Source organism: Sinocyclocheilus anshuiensis, unplaced genomic scaffold (assembly GCF_001515605.1).
Source record: "Sinocyclocheilus anshuiensis isolate Anshui unplaced genomic scaffold, SAMN03320099.WGS_v1.1 scaffold397, whole genome shotgun sequence".
Classification (NCBI taxonomy): domain Eukaryota; kingdom Metazoa; phylum Chordata; class Actinopteri; order Cypriniformes; family Cyprinidae; genus Sinocyclocheilus; species Sinocyclocheilus anshuiensis.
In genome coordinates this window covers 100,179-115,478 of record NW_015539841.1, presented here as the reverse complement: position 1 = coordinate 115,478, position 15,300 = coordinate 100,179, and the positions used below count along the sequence as shown (strand labels likewise).

The 15,300-nt window shown below is 42.0% G+C and overlaps 1 protein-coding gene across 1 annotated transcript in view; it reads left to right on the top strand.

The window, feature by feature from the left end:
- The window catches only part of cacna1db (calcium channel, voltage-dependent, L type, alpha 1D subunit, b), a 103,491-nt gene that overhangs the window by 39,456 nt on the left and 48,735 nt on the right, over window positions 1–15,300 (top strand). The window contains 7 exon segments of the mRNA XM_016480709.1: window positions 7,324–7,401; window positions 10,660–10,741; window positions 10,941–10,967; window positions 11,356–11,513; window positions 11,694–11,919; window positions 12,393–12,600; window positions 13,066–13,186. Coding sequence (XP_016336195.1) covers window positions 7,324–7,401; window positions 10,660–10,741; window positions 10,941–10,967; window positions 11,356–11,513; window positions 11,694–11,919; window positions 12,393–12,600; window positions 13,066–13,186 — 900 coding nt within the window.

The window sequence follows — 15,300 nt, the reverse complement described above, 5'->3', positions numbered from 1 at the left end:
CGAAATACAGCCATCATTCCAAGGCAATTGATGTGCCAATCAAGAAGATGACCTCTTCAGATTCCTTGGGCCGGATGGCCATCTAATACCACACCCCAGCCCATGCTGGAAGCATCTGTCGTTAGCATCTTGAGATGACAACACACGCATAGAGTGGGACCCAAGGTCAGAAAGCGGGGTCTGAGCCACATAGAAAGGGTACAAAGCCCCTGTTTTGATTGACATTGACATTGAGGGCACAAAGACACAGGACAAATATGGCTTACTCCATAAATTAGTTATCTTGTCATGGAGATCAGCAAAGAAGGGGAGAGACTATCGCTGAGGTCCCTCCTCTTGGCCAGCTTGAAACCTGTCATCTAGTTTGGAGCGTTTGAAGCTCTCTTTCTCCTGCTGCCAGTTTAGTTTTGATCTGTCCACTGCACAAGTCACCACCTTGAGTCACTCCTCATATGCTTTATCATCGCGAGAGGAGCACTCAGAGGTGGCGCTCTCTATTACCATCTCTGCAAAAGCAAGAGATGAGGTGTCCTCTGCCTGATCCAAAGAAACACCACGGTGCACTTCGGGAACCGGCATGAGGACCTCCCAATCTGGCGAGAGCATGAGACAAAGGGAAGGACTTGCCTCTTGCACCTCAGCCAGATCGACATTCAAAACACACAATCTTAATGAGGGTGCGGCAGCTTGCTCCTTCTGAAAGAAAGCAAGCCTAGAGCAGAGTACTTTGATGAGAAGCGCATTGCAGTGCTCACACTCTCCCTTGAACTTGAGGATGGTGTACTCATCTCCCAAACACTCCAAACAAAATGCATGTGGGTCATCTTCAGAGATGGGCTGCAAACAAGGAGGAGCGCATCTCTTTACAGATTCCCTTGACATGTTTTATAAGTTGTTTTCTCTTTACTGTCACTTTCATCTTCTTTTGAAACACAAAAACGGTATCTGAAGACAAAAAAACCTGAAAGCGTGTCTGTTTCACGTCTATTTATAGCCTTTTACTATCATGCATTCCACTGATGTCACCAACAGAGGTTATTTAAGCCAAATACCCGACTGAACAAAGGACACTCTTATTAGCATTAATGAAACGCAGCATCGAGTGTAACACAGAAACGTTTGTCCACTCCACATAGTTTACACAGAAGGGTTTTACAACTAATTTGTTGTGAACAAAATAAAAGTGGAGGACGATGGTTTCACAGAACCTGTAGGCCTATGTCTGTTCATTCTGCTAGTTGACTGATCTGGCAGCATCTAGAAAGCAAATGTATAAGTAAAATAAGATGTAAGTTATACAAAATTCCTACATTTCTAATTTAATTTTTTACACATATATACATGTCTAATACTGCTTTCTCAAAATGAAAACTAGAATAGACAGAAATATTTGGAAAGAAATTGTGTACCATTCACTGAAAATGTTGCTGTTATATTTTTGGAATTGGCAGAAGAACTATCACTGCTATCAGTGGCTAATCAGACACTATTGCTGATTGTTTTATCAGTCTGTGGTTTTCACCTGCCATTAGCACGGTTTTGCATCTGGAAGGTATCTTGATATTCTTTAGATAGATAGAATTTACATTCCAGTCTGTCTCCAGTGTGATCTGTAATGGAATAATGGAAATTGCTTCTTACATATGTTACGTTCTCCCCGGTCTAGGGTTGGGGATAGTGAACAAGTAATTTAAAATGAAGATAATTGAGCAACAATACCCACCCCTCTCCTGTCCCAGCTCACACACAGAAACACAACGGAGCGAGAGTAAATCAAATAATAAGCTTTTAATTCACAAAGTATCATATAACAGGAAGCGTGAATCTTCAGGAGGGGTCAAGGCCAAAATAACAAACAAAAGAAGAACTAACTAAAACATTAATTAGACAGTAACTTACCTAACAAATCAAAACCCAAACAAAATACAATACTCTCCCCTTACTCCCTAGCTGTCAATAAACAGGAGATAACGAGGGATCATAAAGTAAATGGCAACCTCCTCCCTACGGCTTCCGAAACAAACACAAATGAATAACACCGGAACAAAAGACTCTCACTCAGAATGACAGCAACCCGTCACCTATCACAAGACCACAGGTGCATTGAATGTCTGGGGCAGGAGACGGTGGGCAGTAACAGCAACGACCAACACCGCAGAGCTCAGCATGCCGCTCTCCACACGCGCTCTCTCCCTGCTCTGCGGTAGTAACCAGCCATTCCCAGAAAACGCCGCAATTCACGTTTATTCGTGGGTACAGGGAATTTCATAATGGCTTCAATTTTAGCCTGGACTGGTTTAACCTGACCTTGTCCGACCAGTTTACCAAGATAGGTCACGATCGCCTTGGCGAACTCACACTTGCCAAGATTAAGTGTCAAAGATGCTTTAGCCAAGCGTTCCATAACCAAACCAAGAGTGCATAAATGATCTTTCCACGTCATGGAGTATATTACCACGTCGTCCAAGTAGACTTCGCAGTTCTTCACATCCGACAATACAAGGTGCATTAACTGCTGGAACGTGGCGGGTGCGTTGCGCATCCCGAAAGCCATCACAGTATACTGCATAAATGCGTCAGGTGTGACAAACGCAGAGACTTCAGACGCGCGCTCTGTTAGTAGCACCTGCCAGTACCCTTTTAGGAGGTCGAGCTTGGTGACGTAACGTGATGAACCCACACGGTCAACACAGTCTTCCATCCTAGGGAGAGGAAATGAGTCAGCCTTAGTAACGTGATTCACTCTGCGAAAGTCAGTGCAGAATCGCAGTGAGCCGTCAGACTTGAGCACAAGTAGACACGGCGAGCTCCATGGGCTCTGACTTGGTATTGCGAAACCGTTACTTACGCGACACTTGACTTCATCTCTCATAGCTTGACGTTTGCGTGGATTAACACGATATGGGTGTTGCTTGATTGGCGTACTTTGACCCACTTCAATATCGTGCACTAACACATTTGTCTGAGAAGGAACATCACTGAATAATTTAGGATACTTATGAATCAGTTCAATAACATCATCACGCTGATACTCCGACAAATACGAAAGGTGAGATGACAAGGTGATTCGAGGAGGATCTTTAGAGAGAAACTGTTCGCTCAGCAATTTCAAGGGTCCACGAACTGTGTGTCCAAACACAAGTTCGGCCGGACTAAACCCTAAGGATTCTTGTACAGTACTCCTTATAGCGAACATTAGCAACGGTAGCCCATCCACCCATTCTTTATTAGTTTCCACACAGTAAGTGCGTAACATCAATTTTAGCGTCTGGTGAAAACGCTCGAGTGCACCTTGCGATTCAGGGTGATACGCGCTCGACATTTGGTGTTCCACTCCCAGTTCATCTGCTAACTGTTCAAATAAGCGTGAAGTGAAGTTCGCTCCCTGGTCTTTCTGTATTACTCTAGGTAGCCCGAACGTAGAGCAAAACTTGACCAGTTCTTTGACTACAGCTTTCGCTTTTATAGAACGCAATGGCACAGCTTCCGGGTAACGGGTAGCAGCGCACATTATAGTGAGAATAAATTGATGACCAGACTTAGACTTCGGTAAGGGACCAACACAATCCAAAATAAGTCTCTCAAACGGTTCCCCTACCACCGGAATAGGTTTGAGTGGCGCTTGTGGAATCATTTGGTTAGGTTTGCCAGCAAGTTGACAAACATGACACAACCGAACGAACGCAGACACGGACGATTTCAAGCTCGGCCAGAAGAAATGTCTAGCGATGCGATCATACGTTTTAGTAACACCGAGGTGTCCTGAACAAATATGTTCATGAGCCAACTTCATAATTTGAGATCGATACTCTGTAGGAAGAACAATTTGATACACATGGTCACTTTTAGGATTTGACGGCTTCCACCAGCGCATCAACACATCATCATCCCAAAAATAACCCACCAGAGCATCTGACGCTTGTGTGCTACCTACGGCCGCACTAATACATTTATTCAAGGTTAGATCAGATTTCTGCGCAGCGATTAATTGTTCCCTACCCACCTTTAAGGAAGTTTCGTCGGCGCTAACATACTAATCACCTGGCAACGGTTGGGGTTTAACAAGCAGTTTGCACTCTGCAACCTCAGACGGTGCAGCTAGAAAAGAACTTGACAAATCCACCACATCTGCAAATTTCTTCTGTGCACGCGTTACGACACATGCCGGAAAAACAGTGGAAAATTGTAATAAGGCAGCTACCGGATTACTAATATTAGGTTTTGCTGACACGATCGGGTATGGGAAGACTTTAGCCCCAGCCAAATCATTACCCAGGATGATGCTCATGCCCTCTACAGGTAACGGTGAATACACACCAATGCTAACGGGGCCAGAAATAAGGTCAGATTTTAGAAAGACTGCATGTAACGGTACAGAAGTACAGCCCATTTCAATCCCTCGAATGAGCACATCATTGCCCGTATATGACCTACTCGAAAACGGCAGTACATGCTCTAAAATCAGTGACTGTGTGGACCCTGTGTCTCGCAGCATGACTATCGGCTTCGCCTCAGAATCATCCGAAAGTGAAACTAAGCAATTTTGCAAAAACGACCCAAACACATTCAAATTAGGCTGTGGTGACTGACCAGAAACCGGAATAAACGCCACCCCTTTGAGCTTGCTGCCAGCTTTTTGCTGCCAGACCTTACAGTTCGAGATAAGATGACCAGGATCAAGGCAATAAAAACAAACTCTCTTCTTATCAGGACGTCTTGGCATTTTTGCCTCACTGTCAGCCCTAACAGAATTATCGCCTAACATCCTTTTATCTTTCACTACATCCGTAACAAAGGATATTTTAGGAGCGCGCATAACTGGAAATACAGTCTTATGAGTAAGCACGAATTCGTCTGCATGTGTCGCTGCATCAGACAGTTTCGATACTCTCTGCTCATTTAAATGTACCACGATACTTTCGGGCAGACAGCTCTTAAAATCTTCAAGTAAAATTAGCTCTTGCAATTCCTCAAGAGTCACAATTTTTGTGGAAACCCACCATTTCTCGAATAGCACTCTTTTCTCACACGCGAACTCGACAAACGTCTGCTTGGCTGCTTTTGAACACGCCCTAAACTTTTGTCGGTACGCCTCTGGTACCAATTCATAAGCGCGCAATACAGCCAGTTTCACGACATCATAATTCAGTGAATCTTCAATTGGCAAAGCCGCCACAACCTCTTGGGCTTTGCCAACGAGATTACACTGCAATAACAGTGCCCACATATCCCTAGGCCATTTCAATTTAGCCGCAACTCGTTCGAAGGCCACGAAGTAAGAATCGACCTCAGTCAATGGAGGTACAAGTTTGACATACTTACCAACGTCGAAGTCGGGTTGACCCATCTCCGAACTACCAGAAGTCAGCCTGGTGCGTGGTAACGGAACTGGACTTTTACAGTTTTGAGCTTCTAGGTCTAATCTACGCAGCTTAATATCTCGATCAGCGCTTATCTCCAGCTCTTTCAGACGAAGCAGTTGCGTTTAATATTCCTGTTTCTTAAGCTCAAGATCTAGCTCTTTCAAACGAACGGTTACCATTGGATCTAACTGAGAAGCTTTTTTACCGCTTCCCGAATAAACTTCGCCGGTTAACTCCTCTCCATCAGACTCTGCCTCAGGACTTCTAGTTACAGTATGTTCAGTCAAAATACCAGTCTCTACTAGCCTAGCGTACAACTAATCTTTAATAGCCTACTTTCTCCCCCCTTTAGAAACAGTTATATTAAAGAAATCCGCTATCTGTATCAGGTCTACTTTCCTACACCGTTCAAATTCTCTCAGCGTAGGCGAAAGAGTGAACTTAACTAAATCAAAATCCATCCTAAAACCCTATAACCTTCCTCCCCCATCAAAGGTTCAAAACAGCCAAGCAAAGGTTTTGAAGATGAATATAACGATTTAAACAAACGAATGGACCAATTGTCACAAACAAACGAACCCACAATTATCATGAGCAGACCAATTCCAATTATCATGTACAGACGAATCGAACAAGCAGACGAGTCCTCCAATTTTTTACGGATAAACAAACCCACAATTTTCATAAACGAACAACTGGACAAACAGACAAGCCCTCAATTTGCCACGCATCTCATGCGGACAATTCGTTACAAACCTTTTGTAAGGAGCCTTTAACTCATTACGACGAGCCTTCAATTGTCACAATCCGGGTGTCACGATCGGACGAGCCCCCAATTGTTACGTTCTCCCCAGTCTAGGGTTGGGGATAGCGAACAAGTACTTTAAAATGAATACATCAGAAATTTTACATTGCCAAACACTGATGGATTAAAAAGAAATCTGATCTATTCAGGGCCAGATTTATGCATAGACAGTCTAGGCACGTGCCTATGCACGCACGTCTGGGGGGGGGGCAATTACAATAAGAAGAAATAATTACTGTTTATTTTGCGCGTTACCTACAACTGCAAAAGAACCAAAACCCAAAAAGACATTTGCCAAGCAAATTAATATAACAAACACCAGGATAAAAACGACAAACTATTGCCATGTTTTCCCGACGAAATTAAGTTATAATTTCTATGAATCCCTTTTTTCTCCCGCCATTTCACGTACAAACGCACACACACATACTGTACAGACTCACAGTCTTGCGCACACTGATCAAACACGTGCAGAGAAACTTGTCAGCACTGCCCCGCTACTTTATCAATAAAGTAGTTTTGCAACTGAAATGCATGACATTTCTCGGTTATGGAGGTGGTAACATCGCTGTTTTTGAAGAAGTTAAACTTGGATATTTGCTATTGGTAGCGCTGCTGCCGAACACTGTTAGAGACGCAAAGATTCCAGTAATTCACACATGCTTAATCTCTCTCTCATCTAATAACCGCATTAGTCTGCATATTAAATGCTCAAGCCTCCATTACTAGATCTAAAATAAAATTATGTTTTGTAATCAGCAATGGGATTCTGCGATAGAGAACACTGCGATAGAGAACACTGTAACTGTTTTCATATGGATTATGATAAATTTTGTTTGCTGTTTTGGGGTGTTAATAGTATATATTAATAGGGAAGGGGGGCCCAGAAAATTATTTTGCCTGTGTCACAATAAGAGGTCAATCCGGCCCTGGGACTATTACATTTGCCTTCTTTAGAAACATTCCCTCAATAAAGAACATTTATTATGTAGCAAAACTACCATCTGTGTCCTTCCTGTTTCTCTCATTTCCTTCTTTTTTTCTCTCTCTGTCTAACTCTAGTGTTGTGGAATTGTAGTGCTGCTGTGTTTTTGTGCAGTAGACACTCATAGCTGCTCTCTGTTTGAATGCATGTGACCTGGTTGTGAACTGAAGGGGTGACACTGGGCGATCTCACCCACAGGAAGAACACAGGAAACTCGGGCTGGTTCAGTCAGTCCACTGAGACGCATGGTAAATTTTGCTCTGTGGGTGTTTGAGTGTGACAGACACTTCATATGCATAGCAATATATTCAGTTAAAACTACAATGCATTGAATATAATGGTAAGAGACAAAACAACAAATAACCCCCTTTGTCTGTAGGTGGATACAAGACACTTTATTTTTATTTGATCAAAAATACAGTAAAACAGTAATTGTCAGGATTGGACCTGTTTTGTTATATGTTTCAGTTCCTGTTTTGTCTTATTTGGTCTTGTTCCTCTCCTTGTTTAGTTTGATTATTAATTTATTCCCCGCACCTGTCTGCCCCTCGTTATCCAGTCCTTATAAGCCCCAGTCTGTTCAGTTTGTATTTGTCGGTTCTACTTGTGTACTACATGTGTTGCTCAAGCTCCTGTTGTGATGATTCCAAGTGTTTCCTTTATTAAAGACTGCTAAACGTTCCTTCGTGCCTCCCGTGTTCTTCCTGAACAGCGTAGCGTGACAGAAGAACCGACCAAAACAGTAACCTCTGTTTGTTTACCCTCCGTTTTGATTCCCATTTTCACCCAGTGTCTTTTTTTTCCGTTGTGTGCCCTTATGGATCCCCTCGTCCGTCCGGAGTTCCTCCTCCTCCTGCTGGAGAAGGGGAGAAAGCCGTGGACGGTGAGAGCGCGGAGTGGAGCTCCGCCCACTGCACCGCAGCTGAGGGTGAGCTAATAATACATCTGGGACTGCTGGACTTAGAAGGGGACCTTATTGATTGGGAAACTGAGCTGGAAGCCGATTTGTCCCCTCTCCTCTCTCCTTCGTCTCTGCTGGTCCCATCCAGCCCTGAGGGGGCTCCCGTTTCCCAGTCCAGCCAGGAGTCTCCGCCCACTGCACCGCATCTGAGGGTGAGCTAATAATACATCTGGGACTGCTGGACTTAGAAGGGGACCTTATTGATTGGGAAACTGAGCTGGAAGCCGATTTGTCCCCTCTCCTCTCTCCTTCGTCTCTGCTGGTCCCATCCAGCCCTGAGGGGGCTCCCGGGAGAATCCCTCACCTCCGCCTCCAGCCTCCGAGGCCCAGACTCCTCCTCGGCCCGTAGACCCAGCGTCTCCACCTCGGCTCCTAGCTCCCTCGCCTCCACTGTCACCCGTCGATCCAAATGTTCCTTCGTGCCTCCCGTGTTCTTCCTGAACAGCGTAGCGTGACAGTAATGTTGTGAAATATTATTATAATTAAAAAGCTGTTTTCTATTTTAATATATTTAAAAATTTTATTTATTCCTGTAGTGGATGCTTGTTGTTTAACTGGTATTTCTTAACAACAGCCTATTCACATTAAATACATTATTATTTTTTAAATAATATAGTTACAAACATTTCCTCTTTCTCACCTTTTGTGCCTTTGCATGCTTCATCACAATCATGCTTTTCATATGTATACCATGTTTTGTGAGAATAAACCATTTTCAAGATTTATAACATATATTTGTCACGTGTTGGTGCTGTAAGGAGCACAAGACGACGGAGAATTCCAAATAACAGTCCTTTAATAAATCCACAGAAGAAACACTGGAGAAACTCAGGGAAAATGCAGCACAACCAACATCTAACATCAAACAAACAAAATGTCCATGAACAGAACATAACCGTGACAATAGGCCATGAAAAGAACAAATTCCAAAGACACATTTTTAGGTTTATCTTCATTATTACGACACCAGGTGTGACTCTTCAGAGTCAATCTTTGTACACATGCACTAAATTTCATCAAAATTATTCAATTTCAGGGATTTTTGTCAAATAGGCCACACTGTACATTTGGGACTAGACAAATATTTCCAGGCAGAGGCCAATAGGGCTAAATGAGATCTCTAAGTTATGAGCCGAGGAATTGTTTCTAAAATGTATTAATGTAATTTTTATTCCCTGACTTGCAGATGACATTTCAAACCTCTACTCTACCATTCACTCTTTTTGATGGAAAAAGTTTATGAATTTTGAAACTTTACAATGAAACCATTTTTTTTCATTTCCTCCATTGTATGTGTGCAGGGTAAACATTTGAATTTGAGTATGTTAAATTTAGGCGAAAATACCAAAAAACGCCCTGAGCTTAAGTGGTTAACAAACCACACACATTCACAGGATTGTTGGATATCATAGGCAGGCAAGGTCTGCAAAAATATAGTACAGTACATGAAGGCATTTTAGTACATAGGATGTTGTGCAAATATTGGATTCAGACATGCCTTGATATCTACCATTGTATGTTTGGTCTGTGCTCACTGTTTCCTGCTTCTTCTGTTCCTGGTCCCTGTTTTAATTGTGTCCAGGTATTCTTGTAATCAGGCATGTTATGTCATTCTCCTTTGATGTGTCTCAATCAGCTCCTTAGTTCATAAGTCAGGGCACTGACAAGGGATTTCTAGAGCTGTCCCAATGTCAAAATTGTTCCAAACACTGAACATTCACTCTCTAATAATTTCCACAATGCACCACAAAAACCAGGGAGCACCATTGCTCACTTTGTTGCCTTATCAGCTGAAATGTTGCTAGGATATGTAACAGAAGTGTACTTTGAAACAAATCACACCAGAAAGATAGCAGTCCTGCTTACTGACCTGTGATGTTCTTGAAAGGTGCGGTGGTCTCACAGTTCATTCCACCAGAGAGGAGCAGAGAGGGTGAAGGTTTTGGAAAACAACTTTGTGCCTCATTGAGGGACCTCTGATTGATTGAAGGAGAAATTATTTGCATTGTGTTGAGTTTAGATGGTTCTTCCTACTTGTGTGATTGTTGGAGGAAGACAGCACATTTCCCATGAAGAACTCTAACTTTCCAGTCCCCAAATTCAACCAGTTTGTCCTACAACCAGTTCCCATGCTGCCCACACCTGCCACAAAGTTCCCTGTCTGAGTTCCCTGTCTCAAGCCATGCCACAGATGTCATTATGTGGTGTTATTATATGTCTTAATGTGTGCTCTTTTCAATTTGTCTGAGTCCATCTTGTATAATTTAGTAAACATAAATCATATCAGCATTTACACCCTCCTACCTTACACATTTAATCTGGTCAGTTAGATCAGTGGATCTCAACCAGGGTGCAGTGGCATTTTAGCATTATAGCATTTTAAACGAATTTACTAAGTATTATTAAAGTTTATGTTAATATAAAAAAGTCTGAAATAAGATAAAAAGGTTGAGAACTATTGTGTTAGATGGCTTGTAACTCACTCTGCATTACAGTAGTGTAGGCTCTCTTGTACTTAGTGATGTGTGTTTCTGTGTCTCTGAAGAAAGTATCCCCACAAGTGAGACAGAGTCTGTGAACACAAAGAACCCAGGAGAAGATGAGAAAGTCTGCTGTGGGCCCATCTGGTATGTGCTCCATTTTTATACCTTATATACAGCTAAGCACATGAGAAGTTTTTCACACCCTTTTGTACCTGCAATAACCTCCAAGCAAACTCCCAGCTCTTGAATCTCTAATGAAATGTTTACTAGTTGTCACTTGCTGGAAGTTTTTCGTCAACTTGTAGTGTGGCACGAAGTGATGCCATATTTTTCACTTTTTCAGTCAGAAATTGACAAAGTCGAAGTTCAGGTCAGTAGCTCAGTGTGTGTTTGAAGCTGAATTCAGTTCCAGTTGTGTGTGTTTGCTGTTCTTTTGTCTTTTTATTGCCACTTCACCTCATCATTCTGCATTTCGGTGTAAATGTGCTTTGTTTTTAACATTTAAAGCTCTTTATGTTGATGTGTGTCAGTGAATCTATCGAGGCGCTTTAATGCTTGCTATGTATGTTGTATTTGATACGAATACATTCAAAGTGCTTTGCATTTCATTACATTAAAGCTTGAACAATCTTTTCACCATATTGCATGCATGGACACACTAAACAGCATACAATATGTGTTCATATATTAGTGGTGCAAATACAGACTTTGAGTATGTAACGCTCACAATGCTCTCCAATCACATCCTGTCTCTGCAGCCGCTGGCGTTGCTGGAACAGATTTTGTCGCCGGAAGTGCCGAGCTGTTGTGAAATCCACCATCTTCTATTGGCTGGTGATTCTGCTGGTGTTCCTCAATACACTCACAATATCATCCGAACATTATAACCAGCCCGACTGGCTCACGGAAGTCCAGGGTGAGAAACTCACAGCAGACACTCACTGAAACTCTTTTTGCTTTTGGATGTCGAAACAAAAATGAATAAAACTTGAAGACTGACAAAAAATGATAACAGTATTGTTAAAACTGACAGATTGGGATGCGCAGTGATATAGCGTATGCATGTCTTATTTGTTCTTCTTGTGTTTGTCTGCAGATGTGGCTAATAAGGTGTTGTTAGCCCTGTTCACATGCAAGATGCTAGTAAAAATGTACAGTCTGGGACTACAGGCATACTTTGTGTCACTTTTCAACTGCTTCGACTGCTTTGTAGTTTGCGGAGGCATAGTGGAGACAATCCTTGTGGAGCTTGAGATCATGTCTCCTCTCGGCATCTCTGTGTTTCGCTGCGTCCGGCTCCTCAGAATCTTTAAAGTCACACGGTGAGAAACAGCACAGATGATCTGATGGTTTCTTATGCTGCCTTCATATCACTGTAATTAAAGGATGATAACTCATCAGAGTAATTTTAAAATAGTTTCTCTGACTACACTCTTGATGTGTATTGATGTGTCAGTGGTCAAAATAGAGAACATATCAAACAAAAATATATGAGTAATTGATGCATAACATCATGTATTTGTACAAAAAAAAAATGTTTTATCACAGGACCATTTAAAATAAGCAAGCTAGATTAGTAAACAAACTTTTTTTGAAGAACCCCACGTCCAACTAGTAGTATTGCTCTTGAAGAGTCAATACAAGTCAAAAGGAACCAAAGTTCTGTTGAAATTGTTGTAAGACATTTCATTTTTTAATGACTATAAACAATATGTGACCAATAACTAAAATGTAATGGTGCTGAAAGTATGAACCCATAATGTGGGTCTTGTTTTAAGTCTGTCTCTGTTTCTAGTCACTGGGCGTCTCTGAGTAACCTGGTGGCATCACTTTTGAACTCCATGAAGTCCATTGCATCCCTACTGCTGTTGCTCTTCCTCTTCATCATTATCTTCAGTTTGCTTGGCATGCAGTTCTTCGGAGGAAAGTTCAACTTTGATGAGACTGTTACCAAACGAAGCACTTTTGACAACTTTCCTCAAGCCCTGCTGACTGTCTTTCAGGTGTGTGTGTGTGTGCGTGCGCGAGTCAAGTCACCTTTATTTATGTAGCACTTTATACAATTCAGATTGTGTCAAAGCAGCTTTACAGTGCTAAACAGGAAAACAAGTGTGTCAATAATGCAAACAACAATTCAATTCTGCTGTTAAGCAGCTCTAAAAAGAGCACAATAGCATGTCAATTTTTCAGTTAAAGGCAGTTCATCGTTGATTCAGTGATAATGACATCCAGCTCAGTTCAAATCTCTTCCAGTATCATTTTGTAAGAAATGTGTTGACATACAGCTTGTTTGGCAATATCTGGATAGCTTACAGTATGAACATTAACTTTGCATGAAAGCAGCATGTAAAATTATTGAAGAAAGAGTTTTAGATGGAGCACATCCATCCAGCCAGCCAGTAGAATGCAGCAAGACATTGTCAAATTCCCACTTGTAAATATGTACATTTTTTTTTCTTACGCATCAGATCCTGACAGGTGAGGATTGGAATACTGTGATGTATGATGGGATCATGGCGTATGGAGGCCCCTCCTCCTCAGGCATGCTTGTGTGCATCTACTTCATCATCCTCTTCATCTGTGGAAACTGTATCTTTTCTTCTGTTCAGTCCATTTTACCTCACATCCATACTATATAAGATTTCTTTAGACTGTGTTGAACTGACCAAACAAGCAGCTGAACTCAAGCTGAAGAATGAAATTAAAGCTGTTCTGCTGATTTGTAGTGATTAAATCAAAAGCATATGTTTAAAGATACAATAGGCAAATAAATTAACTTTGTACATTTCAGGCCTGAAGTGATCAAAAACATGAACACAAATCTTGATTTCACACATTTTTGCATTCTGATAAGTGTCAGACTGCATTTCTTACCACAACACAAGTACATTCTCTGCTGCTGTAACAGACATCTGTACCCACTTTATATTAGGTGTCTTTAACTACTGTGCACCTACGTGCTGTTAGATTGTACTTACAGTGCAGAAAATTGTTGTGTGAACATTCATCACTGATGGTGTGTCCAAGGAGCACCAGTTAGTGTTTCAAGATACAAAGCAGTCTGGGGTTGCCAATGACATCCAGGAAAGGCTGGATGACGATCATGAGTAGTGTGGTGATGGCTGGAGAGACAGTGGACAGCACAGAGAAATGGCATTCAGGGCAGTGAGGGTTGGCATCCCAAACTGCAGTTTCCATGAGGGAGCACCCACATAAAGCTATGGATTGCAAGGAGTTAGTTACACCTCCTGAACCCTTCATTCTGTTTAACATCATGGAGCCTACCCTAGCAGAAGTCAGGGATACAGTCAAAGCAGCACAGACTAGGTGAGGTCAGAGCATCAAATTTTCATTCACCGATCAAATGTTCACTCACTGCTCAAAACGCTGAGTTTTTGTCAAGTGCTGAGTTCTGCAAGCTCGCGAATCCTCTCATTACAACAATGTGTAGATATGATGTAAATAAGAGAATCATTGTGCAGTGCAGACAGCTTCATTGATTAACGGAACATTGTGAGATCGCGGTGAACTGAAGCGAATGACAGCTTTTAGTGATTATAGAGGGAGCGCTCTTTGCACACTTACTAGGCTGTATAATCCTGTCTGACTGTTTCAGAACGGATATATTAACCTCAGAGAACGAAGTATCATGTTTCGTTGCAACCCACATGCAACTTCTACATTTTGTCCTGCTCCCTCCTGCAAAATCCCACAGGTAGAGAGCAACACAGATTTTTATGTCCTGTTCCAGTATGATTCTTGTTCCGGTGTCATAGGCTATTTTTTTTACAATTCCCACACAAGCATGACACTTCTAACTTCACCTTGTTGCATTTGTTGCAGCAGGCAAACGGAAGTGCTTTCTCTTGCTGTCTCACAACTGAAAAGCATTGAAAATATCCAACCCTGCACCCGTAAACCATTTATCTTTGTTGCGTAATAGACAAATAACATTCTGTACATTAAAACATAAAGTAAACTTGAGTAACTTTTATTTTATTATTAGATATTTATATTTTGCAGGAGTTCCATGAGTAATTTATTTTTCCCGCTTCCTGCGCACACATCAGTATCTTCCCTCACGCTTGTCAAGTCAAGTCACCGTTATACAGATTGTGTCAAAGCAACTTTACAGTGTTAAACAGGAAAATTGTTTGTCAATAATGCAAGAGGACAATAACAAAGAGTAATTTTTCAGCTAAAGTCAGTTCATTGTTGATTCAGTGATGTCATCATCCAGTTCAGCTCTCGTCCAATAGTGTCTGTGCGATCAGTCAAGGGTCTCCAACTAAACAAGCCAAAGGCAACAGTGGCAAGGAACCAAAACTCCATCTGTGATAGAAATGGAGAAAAAACACTTGGTAGAAACCAGGCTCAGTTGGGGGGCCAGTTCTCCTCTGACCAGACGAAACCAGCATGGTGTGGTTTAATTGCAGGCTGCAACACAGGTGCAGAGGACTCGTCTGGTTCCCATGGTCTTGTGATGATGTGTTGTCGTGGTGACGAGGTCTTCACAGGGGACCTGTCTCTGGAGCTCATCTAGTTGATGTGGTCTCTGCTGACATTCAGGGCTGTAGAGGTCGTCTCTAGGTGCTGATCCACCATCTGATCTGGATACAGACTGGATCTGGTGGCAACGGTGACCTCAGAATAAGAATGAAAGAGACTAATATTAGCGTAGATGCCATTCTTCTAACGATGTA